General features: G+C 42.5%; 3 protein-coding genes across 3 annotated transcripts in view; 2 read left to right on the top strand and 1 right to left on the bottom strand. All coding sequences in view use genetic code 11, as the record gives it.

Moving 5' to 3' along the window:
- Positions 1-11,484, bottom strand: part of EGR_05557 (Ras-related GTP-binding protein D) — a gene marked incomplete at both ends in the record, with an annotated part of 54,355 nt that extends 42,871 nt beyond the window's left edge. The window contains 18 exons of the mRNA XM_024494806.1: positions 731-896; positions 960-1,061; positions 1,989-2,094; positions 3,353-3,606; positions 6,450-6,647; positions 6,747-6,857; positions 6,938-7,168; positions 7,207-7,280; positions 7,314-7,372; positions 7,406-7,545; positions 8,866-9,150; positions 9,352-9,452; positions 9,705-9,877; positions 10,064-10,257; positions 10,421-10,654; positions 10,684-10,781; positions 11,153-11,319; positions 11,408-11,484. Of these exons, the coding sequence (XP_024350726.1) occupies positions 731-896; positions 960-1,061; positions 1,989-2,094; positions 3,353-3,606; positions 6,450-6,647; positions 6,747-6,857; positions 6,938-7,168; positions 7,207-7,280; positions 7,314-7,372; positions 7,406-7,545; positions 8,866-9,150; positions 9,352-9,452; positions 9,705-9,877; positions 10,064-10,257; positions 10,421-10,654; positions 10,684-10,781; positions 11,153-11,319; positions 11,408-11,484 (2,770 nt within the window). The remainder of the gene's footprint in view (positions 1-730; positions 897-959; positions 1,062-1,988; positions 2,095-3,352; positions 3,607-6,449; positions 6,648-6,746; positions 6,858-6,937; positions 7,169-7,206; positions 7,281-7,313; positions 7,373-7,405; positions 7,546-8,865; positions 9,151-9,351; positions 9,453-9,704; positions 9,878-10,063; positions 10,258-10,420; positions 10,655-10,683; positions 10,782-11,152; positions 11,320-11,407) is intronic.
- Positions 11,485-15,831: 4,347 nt separating this feature from the next.
- On the top strand, positions 15,832-17,368 carry EGR_05556 (Proteasome subunit alpha type-2; the record flags this gene model as incomplete). Its single annotated transcript, XM_024494805.1, has 5 exons — positions 15,832-15,869; positions 15,902-16,234; positions 16,474-16,561; positions 16,706-16,779; positions 17,194-17,368. The coding sequence occupies 5 exons, from the start codon at positions 15,832-15,834 to the stop codon at positions 17,366-17,368; spliced, it is 708 nt and encodes a 235-aa protein (XP_024350725.1).
- Positions 17,369-18,993: 1,625 nt separating this feature from the next.
- On the top strand, positions 18,994-21,393 carry EGR_05555 (hypothetical protein; the record flags this gene model as incomplete). Its single annotated transcript, XM_024494804.1, has 3 exons — positions 18,994-19,045; positions 20,881-21,093; positions 21,239-21,393. The coding sequence occupies 3 exons, from the start codon at positions 18,994-18,996 to the stop codon at positions 21,391-21,393; spliced, it is 420 nt and encodes a 139-aa protein (XP_024350724.1).
- Between the last annotated feature and the right edge of the window lie 340 nt (positions 21,394-21,733).

Below are 21,733 nucleotides of genomic sequence, written 5' to 3'. Positions count from 1 at the left end.
TGCTACTTTATGAGAAAAACAACCAACATTCAGCAAAGGTTTGATAAAAATTAATATGGAACTGGAAAATTTGCAATTTTTACGTCAAAATATAGCAATACCCACTTATAGATGTAACGCTAACTGTAAACATACTGCCTTCCGGCTTAAAGCAAAAGCTAAAGTAATTTAAAAAGTAAGAAGACTTCAGGACACATCACAGATTCCTCAGAAGTCAGAATTCAGGAAAGGTCCAGGTCTAATCAAGTGATAATAATCCGAAAAACAGACGTCATCACGGTCTTGTAGGCAGGACAGCAATTTTCGATCCGATAAAATCGGTGAGGGTAAAGCCACCTCCACCCGCTAAGCACACAAAATTAGGGATCTTTGGTAGGGCAAACGGGTTGAAAGAAAAGTAAGGTCAAAAAGAGCTACTAACGTAATTAATATCGCCTCTCTAGATGAGGTCAATTTTCTCAATTGTGCTGCTAATATCGTACATTGATAGAAGTCGTAAAACTACGCCACACGGAACGTCACAACAGTACATCGCAGGAGATGGAACGACATAGCGTAACTCAAGATCAAGCAAAGATGACTACCTAAACAAGTCGCGATGGACAATAAAATTAAGCGGGTCAAGGTACACAGACACACAAGCGTACAACCATAGTCAATGGGGAACGTTAATAACCACAACGCAGACGGCTAAGTTGTCACGAATGCGTGGAAAGAGGCGAGAACGTACTTTCTCCACTGCCAAAATGTTGGATCTTCTCGAGGTGTTGATACTGCTGCTGACTACGCGAGCGTTTCTCCGCAATGCGTCGATCAATTTGCATCTGCTGCACCACCGACTGCTGGCTGCGTACGTCACGTTCCAGTGCCTCGCGGTCCCGCAACTCCTCGGCTAGCTGAAGACGACAGAAAGAACATGAAGAGTAATACAGGGAAGACAGGAATCAATCTGCACCTACCCGAGCCTCGGCGTCCTTCAAACGAAGGCGCAGCGTCTCCACCTCAACATTAACCATCTCGCGGTTCTTCATTTCACTCAACTTCTGCAGCAGCAACGTTATCTGAGAGGGAGAAGACGTGTGCCTGAAAAGGGGACTGTTTGAATCTGCAGGAACTGAGTTAAAAAAATCAGCACTCGTTTTTCATTCTCATCTTTCTCTGATTCGGCTACTACGTGGTTAGCACAGTGATGCCCATGCTAGACATCCTATACTGCATTCAGAAGGCAACTCGAACGCTAAATAGTCGTAATAATTCTGATGTTCTTGCTCTCAAGATGCTGGTTAGTCAATAAAGGTGCCGCGGTATCAGGGAAAAGCAATTTCGGAAGCTAGCCCAGAGCAAGCGTCACACTAGGGATGCCCAAAAACACCAGAATGGGGAAAATTTCACTAAGTTGACGATCTCAAACGCAATTTTTGATTCACGATCGTTGCCTGAATCGTAACTCGGTACCATAATTTATGTCAACAATGCACTCATTCGACAACTGCAGTAAAGTGCAGACAGCAGTCCTAAACATCAACAAAACGAAGTGTATGGTTGGGTAACACAGGATGCATTCGTCGGTTTGATAAACTGCATTTCTACAGGGTATTTTAGCCTTGAAAATGATCAACATACCAGGTGGACTATAGAAATGGGCTGAGATCAAGGAAATCGAAGATGAGCTTCCGTAGAAATGGATGCAGAAGTGTTCACAGCTAGCTGATTGGGTTTACTGTCGAGACGACAGTCACTTCATTATTTGAGCTTTGGTATATTGGTATACTTGCGCTTTCCATAACGAAGGTATACTGAGGCCAATAAGCGGGAGGACTTCATTCAGATAGACATTATTTCGTCTGCTTTTTGGGGGTTCTAGGCCGATTGTGTAGCGTTCATATTCTGATATAAACCAACCGCGGCTTTATATGCCAAATTTTAGTGTCATGCCAGAAAGTGAATGGATATATGAATTTGTATAAATTAAAAATTATAAGAATTACCCTAGAGTCTCTGTCATTCAGCTGACGCTCGAACTCCTTTACAGTATTCTCCAACTCCCGAACATGCGACACGGAGGCCTGAGACTCTGCCAATCGTTCTTCCAACCTTTGGAGAGGAGTGAAAGGATAAGACCAGGATCGTAAGCGACAGAAGCATGGATTCGAAAGCCATGATCGTTATGATATCCAGGATCATCTAGGGAGGTTCAATACGACGTCAAACCTTCATTTCTAAGACTTAATGAACGTTTCGCGCCAATAGCTCCCTATTCGAGAACGGCAACCAAGAAATTGGACAATTTAATGACTTTAGATTGATTTACGGACAAAGCATTTATCAAAACAAGAGAACGCATTTTCCTCCCAGATTCTACCAATGGCGCGGCTTATATGCTTCATGTGAAATCGTCCCATGATTCACCGCCCATTTTCCTGATGCGAGGCGATTCAAAGAAGTGGCAGAGACAGGAAAGTGTCACTTAAGTATACAAATATCACTTTAAAGGTAACACGCAGCCTATGAAGCCGTATTTACTGGATTATGGTCAGCCAGCGACAGCACATCGACGTGCTACTATGACGTTTCGCGGGTCAACTCACCGCGAAACAAGGACAATACGGTGAAAAAAAACAGGACAGTCCAAAGGAATTCCCGTGGAACAAAAGTCACCGCCGCACAGTGGACGAACATATAGCTTGCCTGAAGTGATCGGATTAAAGATGTCTAGTTCACTAAATTTAAAGGTCCCTTAATGAAACAAGTCTACCAAATAAGCACCAAAATTTATCATTTTATTTGTAATAAGAATCAGTAATCAGAAGTAGGGCCGACTGAAATTCGCCAGTGAGCAGGAAATCGGTGCTATGGTTGTTAATATAATACAGAAAGAAGGATGGATATGATGCTAAAGTACCTCCACTTAAACCAATTATTTCTGGAGCACTCATCTCCTCTTCAACAAGGACTAAGGCAACTCAGGTGATGCGCATTAAAAATGAGTTTCATAAACATTTCCAGACCATTTATCATACGAGAAATCTAAAACAAACTAGCAAACCCAAATAGGAAAAGAAACAAATTCCGCCCTAATCTTTCAAAGAAGGAGACAAGTGTGCGAAGCTAGGTGTCAAAACTCGAGAATAAGAAAAGTCCAGAAGTTGAGAATAAGCCCAGCTTTTTACAACGATACGCTGATTTGAAAAAAACTACACCGCATGTTCGAAGGAAGAAAAGTCTGCCAGAAATCAACCCCACTCGACAGTAAGAAAGCTAACATACAAGAGGGATATTGGGCACAGAAAAGGCAGCAGAAGATCCCGAAATAGATTCAAAAAGATAGAGCAGAAAGGTTATAAAAACGCACGTTTTGACACGTTCCGCCTGCAAAACCAGCTCCGCTTTGGCCTCAACTAGTTCATCCCGTTGGTCGCGCAGTTGAAGGGCCTCCCGTCGCAGTCGCACGACCTCCGTCTCGGCCGATTGGGCACGTTTGAGGCTGTCAGATAGCTGGTGGCGCAACTCTCTTGACACCGCCTCCGCATCCTCTCGTTCCGCTTCCACTCGACCCACCTCCAGCTCCAATGTGCGCGCTCGCTGCTCCGCTTCGTGGAGACGCATCTATTTGTAGCGAGAGGTACAGTTTGATGGAGGAGGAGAGGATAGAGAGCCTAAGGGTTGTGCAAATCACTTTCATGATGGGGAGAGGAGATTGAGATGCCAAGCTATGGAAGGGGTAGATCATTCCTTAAATCAGAAAAGAGTAATTGAGGACTCAAGCTGCCTGAGTTATACTGCTAACTCGCAATAGATGAGGAGAAAGATTATCACCGCCAATAACAGGCCGTAAAGGGATGGGCCATCACTCTAGGTGGAGAAAATTTTGGACCAAGGCAGATGTGCACAAAACTAGTAGTTGGCATACATGTTTCCTCAATACGGAGAGTCGATAAAGATATGTCGTTTAGACCGACAAATTTATCAGCTTAGGGGGTAGTTGGTGGATTGGGTGGATGATCAAAAGAATGTGATGTAACAAGAACCCAAAGCATCAGAATGTTACACTCACAACCAAAGGAGGCGCCAGTTCATGCCATCAGGACAGAAATTTGATTCCTACTGCAAACCAGGAACTACTGTTACGTTAAATGAGGGGAGGATGAAAAAGTGATAATATTTCGTCAAAAACATATTTTAGAGAAATGATCGAGTTTCAAAAACGCTTTGCCGGGTCCACTTTAAAAAACCCTAGGACTATGCCACCTGTTTTCGCAGTGGCAACTTGAAGAAATGAGTGGAAAAGTGCGCAAGAGATGATAGAGGTAGGCAAACCGCTCTGGTCATGCACAAAAAACGCTCAGTACGTTTTTCAATAATGCAGATGATGGCAGAACACATTAGTAATGGCGTAAGCTCACAAAACTCAAGAGCCGACGGAGGGGAAAACTTGTCTTTGCTACCATCAGCTGTGAAAAAGAGTTTATTACTGATTCACAAATGATGTTTTCGACATCATTCCACTTCTAGTGCAGGTGTTTGTTACAAAAATAAAGCTATCGGTTCTCGCTTAAGCCAGGCAGACGCAAGTCATCTTCAAGCAATAGGTCGGAAGATAGACAGTATGTACCTAAAATCGAAACAATCTAAAGGATCAAGGAAGTCTGCTCTCTCATGTGTTGAGAGAAGAGGTGTCAAATTAAACAAGCAAGCAAATCACACGGTCAGCAGGAGTTTGGTGCGAATCCAAAGCGAGGCAGTGACATGTGTGGAAGCATGCTTTTGGGTGGGATGTCTAGGAACAATCAGTTAAAATAACAACTTCAAGCTAAAATGGAAGAGCGATGAGGTGAAATCGTATCGCAAATGATACTTTCTGAGCAATGCCAAACTATGCTATGGATTCCATCGCATGTTTGGCGGTACAAACGATAGTTCTACGTACGCCGATGGGTAAAGACAAGGCTGCCATCATTCCAATTGCGGTGCAGTGAATACTAAAGGCACATTAACCGCACCAATTTGCAGCATAAATACATTTAATTGCGAGCACTGAACTGCCGTATTTAAATCCAACGTCTATTTCAAAAGGACCTAAGCGGAACATGAAACGCTTTGAAAAATGAGTGCGTGAAAGTCTGCGCAAAAGCTGCGGTAGTAGCACGTCTGAAAGTTAATGCGATATGCTGACGAGAGGTTCCTATTTTTAGAAAAGCAGCCACCCAGACAGTTGCTCGGAATGTGAAAAGACAAACCGATTTGGCCTGGAAAACCAAGGCCTGAGAGATTCTTGCAAATTTTCACTTCAACGATGTGCAAATGGTATCGTTTAACCCAACTAGCAACGTCAACGGGACGGAAACAGATAAGTACAGGCAAAAGTTAGACGAGGTTAACGAACACTAGGTGAGAACAGTTTACCACAAAAGAACGTTATATTAACTCGATGATCCTCATCACTAATAATGTTCCCAAAAGTCAGTTTACACCAATGCAATTATCGTTAGCTGCTTTTGTGTATTTAGCGTCTTTAACTCAAATGCAAAGCAATACGCGGTGAGTGCATGAGACGAAGCCAAGGCAAAAAGCGCTGAAGTCATTTCCGTAAGAAAATAAGGCAAGAAAAAGAGCTGCTTGAATCTAATGCTTGGCAAAGAGGACACGAATGGTGAAGTTGTAGAAGAGTCCTGCTGAGGTGCATGCAATAGGCGCAATGGAAATCAGATTTAGGACCAGACGAACTCGACTTCAAAAATACGGCAGCACATAGAATCTTCGGCAATTTCACGGGTGAGTAAGACAATGAGTATTTCGAGTTTCCAAAACTAGGACGACACAGATTGATGGACATGCGATAAAAAAAATATCATGCGCACAAAAGGGGAGGGCAGTTAGGAAGGCGTGACCATCAGTTTGGTGTTATTGTGCCAAAGCAGAAGTGGAAGGGAGGGGAGGTGCTAGGGGTGATTCCGCAGAAGGCTACGCCGTTAATGTGGTATTACCTTACTGGTGGAGCCACTTTCTTCGAGAGGCTGCTGAGGAGAAAAAACAGAGTAATCGTGTTGGGATAGATTTTATGCAAACTAAGATATCTATCAGCATTAGTACTTTTTGCAGCTGCCCAGTCCAATACCTGTTTGAATTGCGTAATAAAAAACAAAAAGGTCTACTCTTTAAAAGAAAACAATTATGCTAACTTCAGAGCTTAAAAAACAAGACTACTAGTGAATCAGTCAATCTGAAAATGTTCAAGATGACCTTTTTTAGTGCGCACAGAAGCAATATCTATGCGTGATTACTTCATATTATTATCGCCTAGAAGATAGGCCCAGAAATACGATAGCGGTCGACAATCACCAGTAATTAGGCAAGCTGCTAGTGAAAACAACAAAATAAGCCTTAAACATAGAACGAAGAAAGACGACGGATGAATCAAATCAAATAGTAAAAACATTACGCTACATTACCTTGATGTTCCAATGTGGAGACTCGACCAGAGTTTTAAGTGGAGTCAGAGGTGACATTGGAGGCTGCACTCGATTCTTATCAGCATTTGAAGTCGTGTGCTGACGTTGTGGTGGTGGAAGTGACGGTGGTGGCATCAACTGGACGCTTTCAGATACCTCTAATGTGCTGGGCCGTGGGGGGCTTTTTTTTGATTCATCCTAGGGGAGCAAAAACAAAATCACTACAGTATTTTGGCAGCAAAATAAACAGGAGACGTTGCAGAAACAGATTGTAGCATCGTCACGAGAACTCCTCACTTGTTTGTGACGGGAAACAGGTGTGCTTGTAGTGAAGGACCGCATGTCTTCATCCTCAGCATTCGCGCCATTTCCATGGTCTAAAGTCGCAGCATTTTTTACGGGGGTTGTCTAAAAACGGCACAGACGGAAAACAAGAAGTAGGATAATGCTACAATTACCAAACAAAGGGAATATTTGGACGAAAATACCTGTTCAATATCAGGAAAAGGGTCACGGTGCTCTACTTTATGATCCGTCAGCTGGAGGACTTTAAGTATATCCTCTCGCGTTATTCGCGATTCGTTAGCAATTTGAGTCATAGGGCCCTGAATTATGGCATAGATTGCAAATTGTACATCATCATCGAGGGCAAGAGCGGCGTTGACAAAATATTTAGCTGATTGTGTTTGCATTCCTCCAACTATTATCAAAAAAGCAACCTAAGAGTCTCAAACGTTCACTATGGTACTGAACTCACGAGTTCGCACTCTGTACAATCATCGAATAACCTATCCCAGCATACAATCTCATGAACCGGGAATCTATAAACTCCTGAAGGATTATATACACATCAAGATAACAAACCATTGAGGAAATTTTTTATCTTCTCAGTTGAAGAATTTGAGGGGGAGAAGCATAGTGAGCTGACATTCGGTATAAGTATGATATAATCTTACCACTTGTTCAACGTTTTGAGCAAACAACTTTCATCAATATACGTGACAGGTTCATCTATAATTGAACTAATCCACTCGCCCAACGCCCTCATCATACGCTGCACAAAGCAAAATACGAGCCCCGCGCCCCTCCTCGTTTTCTTGATAATCGAGTAAGATAAAGAACTTTACCGAAATGTATTCCGTAAAAAGTACAGTAGTTCATTAAATAAATAATAACTTGGACTAAAAATTATATGTTCGTATTTTAAAGGGTCACTAAAAGAAGATTTAAGGCCAAGTAATGCTTTAATGTATTGTTTTTCAGTTGCACTGGAAGTAATCTTGGCTTAAATTTGTGCTTAAAGTAGCCATCATTACTGGTATATGGATTCAAAAGGGCAAACAAATAAGTTTTACGTGCTAGCTGCCCTTAAACACCCATCTATTTGACTTCTATTATCGGACTTCATGTAGCTAATTGCATTAGGAATGACTAATTTTCCCCGCGCAACTGTTTGCTGTTTAATGCATCGTACTTATGTAGCACCCTGATGCGTCATTTATTTATGCATTTAACTATGTGAGCCTTTTGATCTCTACAGAAGGCACTTTCGTCAGCTGCCGCGGCCCTCAGGATGGGTTACTAGACCTTAAATGACGCATAGGTTATTTTATTGTCATGCTACTGTGCCTTATTGCGATCCTAGGGGTAGACTTGCCTCACTACGTCCCGATATCCAGTGGATTCGAAAGCTGTACAAGTTGAAATAACTATGGATCTATCACTGGACTTGCATATATAACTCGCTTAGGCAGAAGAAAACCGCGAATCATATCCTAACTGATTCACTGGATGAGTGATTAATACCTCCAAACAAGCCCTCATTTTCACGCTTTCCAACCAATTAGTTAGTAGGATTACTTAAAGTCACGACATTTTATGAGGTGGGAATCAACATCAGTTTTAGCCTGCAAAGTTGGTAGCAATCATATTGTAATACGATAGTGGTTTATCCCTTGGCATTGGTGAGGCGCCACTTTTGTACTTTGAATTAGCCTCCTTGTACCTCGCTGGGTGGGCTGGCCTTTTGGGCCATGCCAACAGCCCAGACACCTTCTCTGCACTGAATGTATATTCTGCTCGAGTATTTTGTCTTCTTTCGTCTTCAGGGAGTCCCGGGACGCTACAATATTCTTGGTAGGAATCAATCGTATTGGGGCATACAAAGGTATTTGTACTTGACAAACTATATTCGCTAGTCGAATTCGTCAATTCGTTCCACTGGCCGAATTTCCTCAACGGTTTTCTTATTCTTCTATTCACAAAATATCCTATAATCACAGAAGAAAAAAACATGGATTAATGCATTTAATATTCATAAGCCTAAAAGTCATGCAAAGGCAAAAAGATAACGGAAATGGGCGCGTGTATTTCATAGTAAAAAAATGAGAATAGGCTGGTAGCGCACTTTGCTTACATTCATGAAATTTGCCCCAGCAGCATTCGTTCCATCCACTCGAGACATCGTATCCTCCACCGCCGCATTCACAATCTCATCCAGAATGGCATTGGTTACGTTCTTCAGCACTCGTTTCCATGCAGCCGCGGCTACCTCCAGCCGGTCGATGGAGAAGTCAACCATCCTTTCAATGAAATCCACGGCGACGCGAGTGCGTAGTGCTGGCACAACTCTCTCCATCATTGCCTCAATTATGAGCTCACGACCTAACTCTCGGTATGCCGTGTGGCGCTGTCTGACTGCCTGGGAGACGAAAACATTGGTGTTGATGAATAGTTGGGTTACCTCGAAGAGTTTGTCGGTGGAGGGGATTTATGAATGCAAATGAAGTCAAATACTTTTCAAACAGAAGTTGTTGTAAAGGGCGGAACTCCTAATGACTCTATCCTACCGTGGAGAATGGTGTTAAAGTGTAGTTTGGACAAGCATTGACTACAAACTCACTTCTCTAATGATACCATCAACAGCAATTCGTCCACGTAACTCGAGGGAATGCAGGTGCAGTGCCTTCTCCACGATGCCATCCATAAGGTTAACTTCAAGTTCTGAGAAAAAAAGAGCAAAAGAGTTGGACAATGCAAAGTACTTCAAGGGGTAAATACCAAGTTAGACTGTAGAACTGTCGATGAGTATTTAGTGGTGGCGTTTCGATTAATACATGGGCACTGGCAGCTAAAAGTTGAATGACACTTAAATCGAGATGCTAGTTCTATTCCTCTTTCACTACTGATATAGCTATCCAATCTTCAAAGCCATCATTCTATCCTGTTAATATTTAGCTCAGAAGCTTCACTCACCCAGTCGAACGTCGTCATAGAAAAAGCCACGCACCGCGAGCATTTCGAAGGTGTTAGGCAAAAGAGGTTCCAAGTAGGCCTTGATGAAACTACGGGCAGCAATCTTCTCGGCTGTCTGGCGCCGCATCAGAGCTTCGTACTCAGCCTCCTGCCGCCTTCGCTTCTGTTCCTCTCTGCGCACAAAACCGCAAAATAAAAACACTATTGATACCGTATAAACGTGATGGAAACAGAAGTGATTGATAAAATAGAAGTAAAGAAATTTAAAATGGATGAAAAGATTACGAATAAGTGGTTGCATCCAAAATGAACGGTTCTGAGATGATTTACAGATAGATAACTGCGCGATACACGCTAACCTTCGACGTCGATTAAGCTCCTCTAGTCGTTCAACTTCTGCAAGCTCAGCATCCCGTACTTCTTCAAAGGCAGCCTGCTTGGCACGAATCTCAGCCAACTCCTCCTCTTCCATCACCTCCATCAACGACTGCTCCATGATCCTGTTCAGCAGTACTTCTAACATGGGTACCGCTTCAGTGTAGAAATCGAAGAGCTAAGAGGTGACAAGAAGAAGACTGTAAATTAGAGTTATCCATTAAGAACTAGGCTGATATTGCCATTTATTAATGGCATGTCTTGGATAAGTCACTTTTTAGGTTACCCGAGACGTAAATTAGATCATCAATTCTATAAGGATTCACGGACAAATAACCTACCTCCCATGGTTCAGTCTGGATGGCAATATCAATCCCGGTTTTGGCGAATTCAATCACAGGTGTGATTGGTCTATCAATAAACTGCTCCGTCTGAATCCCATAGTCGTCAGTTTCGACAACATCCGAAATTTCAAACAGGTAGAGACCAGTTTGCGTGGGGATGGATATCCTCCCATTCGCCTCCACCACTGTAGCAATAGGACGCGGTTTTAGGTTTAGCTGCAAAATGTCCCTCTGTGTGTGACAAACACATTGCCAGTGACTTCATTGGTCCGACTTAAGGAAATCTTTATAATATCACCAACTGTTCTCAGAACCAAAGAGCTTAGGAACATTCGACTTGTAGTACGGTCGACGAGATCTGGGAGCGGTATGGTTAATTTACCTTATTAGCAAGGAGAAGCTAATCAAATATTTGATGAAACGAGGAGGGACTCTTTCACATCACTTGAGGGATCTATCAAAGAAGGACATAGGTATCAGAATTCAGAGAGGTAATGATATTTTTGAGAAAATCATAGGAACATACCATATAAAATAGCAAATCCGTATCATGAGTTACAAAAAAATTATCAAAAAAGAGAAAAATTGAGGTCTATACTGAAGATGGTCGATAAAATTACGGGTCCGGCCAGTGGCGGGGGTTCGGTGGTCTTCCACTAACCCAACTCGCATTTAGTGAGCAACGAATTTCTTCGGAGCGGATTTAAGTAGTACACCATAACCACACACCTCGATCATCGGTGCTCGGGGCATCACCAAATTTAGGCCGAGTTCGAAGCAAATTAATTTCGACTGATTTGCCATCCTTCCATCGTCGTTTCACACTTCTTGGAAGAGACAAATTTCTGCCTGCATCATCTTCCTCATTTCCGTCTATCAGAGTGACGACGGGGTTTCTGAATAACCGAATATGCATAAAGTTTAATAATGATATTTTATTCATTGTAGACAGCGCTTGGAATGCGTTGTCATTGCCTCACTTACGCGCCTCCGTTTCCTCGGACAACTGGGAGACTGGCATAGATGTAGGCAGCCTTGTTATTTTGTCGACAGCATGCCATTGCTTAGACGATCATGTATTTTTTTGTCTCACGGCCCTCAGTTTTTAAATTATTCTTTTTACCTCTTTCATAAACTCGCGCCTCATGAGAGCGAATCAATAATCACGCTTCCAGAAGTCCTTGAAAGTAACTAATCGAATGAGGGACAGCGAATGTGACCGAGTCGGAGGCAGGAAATAAACGAGTGTCTAGTCGATTGCTTGCTAATGAATAGCTACTAGTTGCTGTGGTTTATAAAATTGCTGTATTGGTTAATTATTAATGGAGCTTTTAAAAAAGACCTGATGTGTAATTTATCGTCGCATGTAGGCCAGAAGAACCTTTAAAGCTGGTCAAGAGAAAGTCTTCTAAGTCAATTACTACTTTAAATTAAAAAAAGTGATTTACATCAAATACATAGATAGAAAAAATGCATATGATTTAATTTGTAGGCAAAATGCTTTACCTATCTGTCATTCAACAGCTTCACAGATGACAGTTATTAGGCCTCCTTAAGTACGGAATACATGGACACATCAACTACCATGCTCTTAGGGTGAAAAGGAGTAAGAAAGGCGGTAAGGTACATTTTCATCCCCATTCTATCAAAATGAAGTGGAAACCCCCATAATATGATAGTCAGAGTTCAATAAATTTGTGGACTCTCATGGCACAGCATTCCTGGTGTTATTAAGAATTGGTTCCCATACGGTTTGACAGCCACCGATTCTAGCCAAACTTCCCACCTGCTCTGAAGTTTTTCTACTTTAAAACTTTTACCTGTCTTATTTTCCCTGCTCTCCTCTTCTATTTCCTCAACATCCTCGAGCTGATTCGTAGCTGGCTCATCGTACTCATGGCTACCGAAGGCCTTCTGCATACTGTGAAGCCGCTGGAGTTTAGGCACATCTGGTCGCGCAAAATTGTCACTTGCAGTTGCCTCGATTGTCAAGTTTGCTTGTCTCATGCGTCTCCCCAGTCTGATCTACAACCTACATGATGAAGTGGCGGCAATATCCCTAAACCTTGCTTTGATCAGTCTACTTGAGTCATCTTTTGGTGGATTGCATTCTCCTGGCTCTTCTACCTGAGTGTGTGATGATTTGCACATCAATGACGACTGCCGTGTTGGTGAAGCGATGGAGTCTGGAGAGAGGCAGGCTAGGCACCAAGGTACCAATCAAACAGACGCGTGTTTTGAGAAATTTGAAGACGATTTTGGTGATATTTTTCTTCCTCTCTTTGCCTACGGTGCCGACGACGATTCTCCTCTTTTACTTGGTCCACTCAGGCAAACAGTTAACGCAAGTCATGAGGGGACTGGTAGATGGACTGGCGGCGGTGACAGATTTCTGCTCTCTTCTTAATTCCGTCACTTATATTTTTGTGCATGTGGGACACTCATCGAGATGTCTGGCAATCCTGGTGAAGATGCTCTGCACAAAACACCATACTAATGCATTTCGATGTGAGAGATGTCGAAAGCTCAAATGACTGATGCGAGATTAAAGTCCCTCGCTCTTACAATATTTATGTGCTTTTTTAAAAGGGTTTGAAGCATATGAAGATCCGTGAATGTCACACTCTAATGAATCAAATTGGCCTTCCCATGGCTGGCTGAGGCAATAATGGCAATGATTGGGATAAAAAGTTCTATTAAACTAATTCAACGGCAGGATTTGGGATGAAATTTCTGTTAATAATATGATCAAGACATGTCAGTCATGTCCACTCATGACGTCTACATGTGGAAAGTGCTATTTTAACCTTTGTTTCCGGACCGGCTTACTTTTATTATCATTTTGTGTCAGCGTCTCCTCTACAAATGACCCTTGCCGACGACCTGCTAAATGCAGCGCTCAAAATCATCCCTGGGAACGAAAGAAGACATAAAACTCGGGCAGAATATGTATTTTTGACTCACAGCAGTGCTGGAGACTACTGGCATGTCTCAGAGGTCAGGTCGTCCAACGGGACTCAAAGTGGCGGAGCCCCTAAGTGGTCCTTTTACCAAAATGGGAATGAAAGGTATTACCGCTTTCTACTAAGAGTGGTATCCATCTGACCAACGTAGAGAAGCTGAGGTCAGTAGCATGATCTGTAAGGGCGGCTCAACCGATAGGACGTAAAGAAGGACAGTATTAGCCTTTTATTATTTATGGTCAAGCTATAAGATAGCTCATCACATGGAAGTCCGATGATTTAGCTCAATCCAATGGGATCGAGGCTTCTTGCCGTCTACACCAAACAAGGGGTAAGAAGTCTTCTCATTTTTCTTTTCCTCTTTAATAAAAAGGGAAACGATATTTCCCAGCTAATGGTATAGGTAAGCACGAGTGGTTTCTGTGCTCACCTTTGTATTAAGGGTGCGGTCTGGGTTATTTTTTATAGCAAGGGAATAAAAGGGAAAGTAAACTAAAGAGAATTCGGTCAATAAGAAAAACAGCCGCCCGAGTCTGGTCGCTCCACACTTGTCATTACAATGCCACTTAATCTGGCTGCATGTGCATTTAGGAGCGGAAATGAAAGAAGGTCTGAGATTCGGCTACCATTTCATGATATGGGTTGCAAGAAAGTCACGATTGGTGGTCAAACATCTACTTGAATTGCAGATTCCTTAAAACACCTTCCAATGAGATCGACTTTTGTAGTTTCCGCTTTCAGAGAATTGGCTTGTACTCAAATTTTATTGCAGGTGGGAAGTTTGGCTAGAATCGGTGGCTGTCAAACCGTATGGGGAAGAGGAAAGCGATTTACGGGGTGGAGACGCTGGTAAGGAGGAGGCGGGTGGCTTGAGAAGTAACTCCGTCGTGGTAGAAGAGGTAGAGTTTGAAGCTATTGGCCCCTACACCTAAAAAGGCCAAGGGCACGCCGATGCAGACGCTGAGGATGGTCTGCATTAGAGTGTACAGGTACAGCATAGCAGCAGCGGTATGGCAAATGATCATGCGGTGGCTGCTGCCGACCAACAAATGGAACAGCGTGCGTGACACTGAAGTTGACATTAAAACTCCTGGCCAAGGCAATTTAAAATAAGGTAAGGCGAGGGGATTTCAAAAGCCATCATTGCATATGGTTTCTCCTTGCGGGTGTTTTTGTGTTTTTACTACTTAGTTGACAATCAAGCCCCTACCGTGGTTAAATAAAAACCAGTTTTTTTGTCATGAGCAATTAATATCATTGGTGTTTAAGGGACTTTTGTGCAAATAAGCTTAAGAGTGCTAAAACTTTCAAATTATTTAGTCAAAAAGGGATATAAACAAATCCTGGATATGTTAGTTAATAGCACGTAAACTACCGCCAAACTATATCTCAACAATCTAAAAGTGCTGCTTAGATAAATTTGGGGACTTTTCGCTTAATATATATTATTGAATCGAAGTCTGACAGGAATCAAATGAAATTTTCTGAAGGTGGGAAAAATTTGTAGGCTCGGAATACAACCGAATTCGGTCCACGTTGTTTGAAGTAGTTAAATCTGCTAGAACTATCACAGCAATGTGATCGTTTTCTGGCACCCCAGGTCTTGTATGAAGTCGAAAGAAAATGCATTGCCAACGAACAAAGACTCTGATCCGCTACTGGTGTGGACCGGAGACCATGCCGCCCAGAAGAATAGCATTGGTGAAGCCTTAGGTGTCTTTGCAATCAAAACGTTAAGTCAAGCAGGCTTTAAGATTTTATCATTAGTTTTACTCTCAGTTTTAAGCACTAAAGTCTTCGCAATTGTATTTCCTCCAGGCGACATAGCCATGGCCAATTCCAGTAGACCCTAGTGTGGAGCGAGGCTCCTCGGTCTCCGCTTCCCAATTCCTAGCGTTCCTAGACAAGCCAGGTTGATTTGCTTTGGACATCTTTATTAAAGGTGACAAGATGGATAGGGAAAATACAATATTCAAGAAGGAGGGGAGCCGCAGTCACAGGGTAAGGGAGAGGACGATCCGGTAACAAGGTTCGAATTTCCTGCTTGCCTCCCCCCTGAAAGGCACATTAAAACAACATAAGTATTACACTAGACTGTCCTGCAAACAAAAAATGCCTTTCCGGCTCATACAGCACGACTTTTTTGACGTAATAAAAAATTAAGTTAGTACAAAACTGTATAGCATATGGTTACACTAACTCTTTAAAAATACTTGATCCAAGTACTTGAATTAAATAATACAACCTTAAAAATTAAATTAAAACTTTTGCAATTTAAGGACTTGTGCCGGCCATTTTAAATTTTAAAGTCTCATTTTTTTGCCAAAGCTTGCTAAAATTGTGCTATTAGCTTGACTTTCTATAAGGACAATTTATTTTGTTTGACTCTGTGTTTTCTTAACCGCCATTTTTGAGGCAGGGTCCCTATAGTCCGTTGGATTAGTCATGACGGAGCGGTACAGCTTTTCTCTAACGACATTCAGGTGAGTTTTGTAGCTACTTTTCTCATTTTTAGCCCATCTGGAAAACTGCTCCAAATTGAATATGCATTAAAAGCCGCTGAATGCGGTGCTCCATCCGTTGGCATCCGTGCTTCTAACGGCGTTGTGTTAGCTGTCGAAAAGAAGTTCAATTCTGAGTTGATTGATGAATCTTCAATCTCCCGCATTGAACCCATAACCAACTCCGTGGGAATGGTGTACAGTGGCTTGTCTCCAGATTACAGGGTTCTTGTTAAACAAGCTCGGAAATGCGCACAGGCTTATCAGCTAGCTTATGATGAGTCCATTTCTCCCGAGCAACTAGTTACCCGCATTGCTGCTGTCATGCAAGAATACACCCAGTCAGGGTATGTTAATTTCATTGTTGGTTAACGATCAGTTTACTTCTTTTACGACTAGAGCTTTTTCAATCATTTTGTTTGCCTCCTTCCAGTAGTAAGTAGTCCACAAAGTTTACCGTGGTAAAACATGCGCTGTTCCTTTTTCCAGCATGCAAGCAATGCGGCTGAAAAGCCTAAACTTTCTACTGATGGGTATTTTTAAGTCATTAACTGTTTTTGACATCTGTACGATTTCCACTTTGTAGGGGTGTACGACCATTTGGTGTCTCATTACTCATTGCTGGTTGGGATCACAATTCCGATCGAGCCTATCTCTATCAATGCGACCCTTCCGTGAGTTCTAATTGTTGAAAGAATTTCTAAATGAACCAAGCAAGAAAACTTCAAACCTCTGAATTTTTTGCTTACAATATGATCAACAAAATCCTATTTTCATCTGGGTAATTTTACCTTAAAATATGTATTTTTTCCGCTTAGGGCACTTACTTCCCTTGGAAAGCCACTGCACTGGGTAAAAACTCGTTGAATGGCAAAAATTTCCTCGAGAAGCGGTAGGTTGAAAATCTCGGATTTTGTTAGTCAAGAAATACTCTAGATGTGCCAGTCATGCTCATCATTTGGAACCAGGATAATGCAAAATTCTTTGTGGTTTGTCGGTTAGGTGGTGCTCTTTGTCCTTGTGTTTGTTTTGCGGCGGCAGAGTGAAATTCTCTTTGATGTCGGTGTGCTAAACAAAACAGGTTTTCATTTGTAGAGGAAGAAAATTAATTCTTGTTTACTTTAAGGTATGATTATAGGGTTATTCAATCACCGTATTTTACTACCATGTAATTGGTTTTTCCTTGTCAGGGTAGGGCGAAAATTGGTGCACACATTTACTGCTCGGGAGTTGTGGTTTCTTTCTTTTTCAATTAATAAACCAGATTTTGACCTAGTCTGTGCTTTTTGTTTTTTATTCCGGTCAGGTACAACGACAAGTTGGAGTTGGAAGATGCGGTGCACGCAGCCATTCTCACATTGAAGGAGAGCTTCGAGGGTCAGATGACGGAGAGCAACATCGAGATCGCTGTGTGCAATGACACGTGTTTCCGCGTTCTGCAGCCCTCTGAGATCAAGGATTACCTAGCCACCATCCCCTAAAGGCACTGTGTTTATGCTTTTCCCTCCATCCGTCCCTGCACTTCGACACTATATAAAGCTCCGTTAGGCGTTATTTTTCACCCTCTTTTTAAATGTTACCGCTTTGTGGATTTCCTGGGTCATGAAATTTGGATCCATCAAGGCAATTCAGCGGTAACCCTATTGCCGTGTCAAGAACGCTGCAGTCATGGGAATCTGGGTAACCTTACATTGGTGCAGTGCATGACAATTTTACTTATTTAGGTCAGTAGCAATAAATATTGGTCAACCAGGTAGGGATGCAGTCTGGGTTTCAGCTTCAACTTAACGAAATGCATGTTGGGTGTCCGATGTCTGGCTGGGATCGGTGAGGTGCGATTGTCGCGGTGGCACACGTTCGCTTGCTTACCATATGACTTGGCTCCGTGCGTTTGTACCTTGAAGTACAAAGTGAGTTGAAGTGGGGCTTGTTTCGTTCGGAAAAGAATGGGCAACAAATGATTCCTTGGCTATTCAGTAAGTTGGGGTTAATGTGGGCACAAGTGTAGCTGACGAAGTTGCACAAACCTTGATGGTCGCTTCAATTGTAGTGCGCGCGTGTACTAAAGTATTGCTCTTAATTTTACAGCCAGGATGCTGTCCCAAGTAGCTCCATGGTGAATTAGCTGCGGAAGGGAGGGTTATCGTTCGCGTAAAATGGTTACGTATACCAGATCATTACTGTATTAAAATCCTAGGGTATAGAAGAGAAAAATAATACAAACTACATTTTATGCTATGGTAGCAAACAATTCCCGACATATAGGTCGTTTGGAAGTAGCTTTTGCGACATCAAGTGGCAATTCGTATGCCATTTCCACCTCCCGTCTGCTAGCATCTGCAATTATTGTGAATGGTTCCTTTATGGTTGGTACTATGACTTGGCTCCTGTATCAGTAACAAAGGCAGAATAGGCAGCAAAATTGTTGATTAAGCTATATTCACCTTTTCTGTGCTACTCTTGAAGGTATTGCAAGTCTTTATGAGATGGTAAATGGTAGTATTCGGGATAAAACAGCCGATGACGCTACCAGAGTCGTCCCATTGAACGAGACGACATTGTGCTCCTCAGTTGGCCTCAAAGTTTCTTCCTGATGCCAAAAAAAGGCATGAAGGGAAAGTTAATGAGATCCTAAGGAAACACAAGGAAGCGTCTATTCGTCTATTCTACGCGGCTTTGGCACCAAGGTTACCAGCTCACAAATCTAAGAGTCACACAGGAAATTAAGGCCCTTCACCTCAACCATGCTTCCGTAGCGAGTTTAAGCATGAAGTCCTATACCAGATATAACCTGAGAAGTAGAAGTTCCGCATTGGAATGAAAGTGGCCAATGGAGGTACACCGCGCTGTAAAACGCGATTGAAAAGAACTCCAGATTCTTCGTAAATCCATTCCAAAATTTTAAAGCTGATCTTTTAATTGAAAGGAATCATACTGATATGCCAACCGCTATTTTGACTGGGACACTATTGAACCACCCGCTAAACAATGACGAGATGGACCAATGACTGTTAAGGTTCCGACGGTAGTAAACAAATCTCCTTTGTCACATTGAGGTTAGTATGGTACACTGGGTGGTGGTAGTGGTAGTGGGGCTTCACCCGGAATGCAAGCTGCTTTTGCCTCGTTAGCACTGCTGACTGTCCTCATTCAAAAAGGTACGTTACAACCATTTAATCGCACTGGGTCAGCTGTGGCCATGACTTTTGCATCTTGTTCATGCTCCCACATTCCGTCTAGGTTGTTTTTTGTGCATGCTTGCGGAGCTGCGTTTCCATCTGCGTTGCGAGAGGAAAGTGCCCCCTTTCAGTACTGATTTGGGATGTTCATTTTAACTAAGAAAATTCCTGCCACATTCCGTCTTAGATTCAATGACACTTCATTAACAGGGAATCTTACCAAACTAGTCGGTGGCTAGGACTTTCTTCTGATCTTGCAACCTAGATGTACAGTAATTAGAAAACCAAGCATCTTTAATGTAAATTCAGCGCTAAATTTACGGGTTTTCTGCTGGTGGTCACAGGAGAGAAGGGATGAATACTGAATCGGGTATGGGCGGTGACGTCAACGCCATGGCGGCACGCCATTGTCTGGAAGCAAATAGTATTTTGTTCTGCAATGTGCTCTATTTTTGCATCAACCGTTCATTTCTTATAAGAATAATGTACTAGGCCACTTTTTAAATGAGCTAGAGCGCTGTAAGAGCATGGTCTGCGTCCGCTCTAAGGGATAAACTCTGGAACTAAGCATTTAGCAGCACTTGTAGCGATTCGTATCAAATATTCGCGGCTCCTCCTGGTACGCAGCGGTTTTCAAGGTGTTACTGGCAACAGATTTTAATCCCACATAATAAGTTATCTGTACATGTCGGATTCACTTCCACGACGTGGATCAAACATAGACGGTAACCAAACAGATTCATTATAAAAATTAACTGAAGAAATCCTCTTAATCTTCCTTTGTAAGTCTATAGTCCTCTTCCAGGGGACGTATATTTGCGAAGATCGCTGTTATAGGCCGTATTATCCATAAAGGCAACTAACTTCGCCTTGGCCGTACCCGATTTCCACTTCACCACCATTTTCTGATCATCTCTTTTATTGCTCGGAGAAGTATCATCTGGGGAATTTGCAGGATGAGGTGGAGTAGTATATTCCTTTCGTCCATCCTAAAGTGTGGTATGATGGGTGGGGTCCTCTATGAACAGAGCCTTCTCTCAACTATTTCACTGGTCATGGATACCCCCGAAGGAATGTTTCTTATCCAGAATTGAAATGTCTCGCACCCGAGTGTCCGTACCTGTTCGGCCTTAAACGAGTAAATTATTTCGTCCACAACCCACCACAGGCGAGGTAAGTACATCCTCCTGAGACTGTAGTGGTGCGTCCCTTGGAGGAGTGGGATGGTGCATAGATCATTGGACATAACCGATAGCATGTTTTTTCGCTTAGTAAAAGGTGATTTAAAAAGGCGATTATAATCGCATAGAAATTAATAAACAATCTCTTCCCAGTGGCTCATTTTTTTAAGCTAAACCCGGTCCTCTTCATGCCTGTCGAACACTCAAACGCTTTACATTCACCATGCTTCCTTAGCCATTTTCACCATTTAAGATGGACCACAAATGACTGCAGAAATAAAACCCCCAATTTTAATTCGGATCACGGAAGCCGCGGAGAATAATTTTATGTCTCCTACTCACAGCTTCCGCTCGTACTATTTAGTGTCTGGCGAAATTCTACTCTCTTACCATTTATATGGTTATATTGTGAAATCTCAACTCAACAGTGCAGTTTAAAAAGACAGACATAGAACCCCTTTGGAGGCGGTGCATGCTCTCTTTATTGACTTCATCATACTCCGGCCCTAACCAAGAAAAGAATGCGATCAGAGGCACACGGAACAGCTTTTCTTCCGCCCTAATGGTTCTTCCCGCAGTTCTGCCTCCTTTCAAACTATCACAAGCTAATTTGGACGTCCACATACCTTTTAGGCTGCGGTATTCTGTGCTACCAATGCGACAGCAACGAGGACGACACATGTCCAGCGAGTCGTCGATTTGAGCCACGACTGAATGCACTGGTGGACTGCGGAAGTTTCCAGGCACGTGTTCCAGGCACCTTCTGCATTAAAATCTACCAGGAAAGCACGGGTTGGTTCAGTTGGATCAAAATTACTCGACGCTGTGCCGCAAGAACTGACTACGGTAGGCAAGTCTCCAATTTTTCTAAAATAAATAACCCACGATGCTCCGATGACATAGCTCAAGTGACGATAAAGCAATGGGGTATCTGCACCTACTTAACAATGCCAGTTCCGGCTACTTGTGAAGAAAGTAATTTTATTTGCAGGAGTGGCAAAAGGTTGCCGCTATTGGTTTGATGATCAAGGTGTCTACCACGAAGTCTGCTACTGCCAAGACAGAGACGGCTGCAATGCCGCTAGTCAAATTAAGACAGCCTTTATGATTGCTACTGTATCAATGCTAATACTCTTTTTGGCTTGACAAAACGTGCTGATTTTGTTTATTTCATCTACATGAACGAATACAAATTTTTGTACTATTTATGCTACTGATAGGAAATTTAAATTAACTATAGTACGCTACTTATTGATTGAACTCCAGGTTTGGACAACAGGCCGCTTAGGGACCCCGTCGTTTTACCTATGCTGGGCAGCCTGTCTTCCGGGCCAAAGCAGTAGTTTCCAAGCCCCTTTGTACGCCAGAACTATATATTCTACCCGAGTATTAAGTCTACTTTTACCTTAATGGAAGTATTGGTACGCCATTATTAAACTGTGTGAGAGGTTGAGTCCCTGTGTAATGCTTCGATAGTATAGTTAGC

The sequence above is a fragment of the Echinococcus granulosus genome (genome assembly GCF_000524195.1).
Source record: "Echinococcus granulosus chromosome Unknown EG_S00042, whole genome shotgun sequence".
Lineage (NCBI taxonomy): Eukaryota > Metazoa > Platyhelminthes > Cestoda > Cyclophyllidea > Taeniidae > Echinococcus > Echinococcus granulosus.
This window is presented reverse-complemented; position numbering and strand designations above follow the sequence as displayed.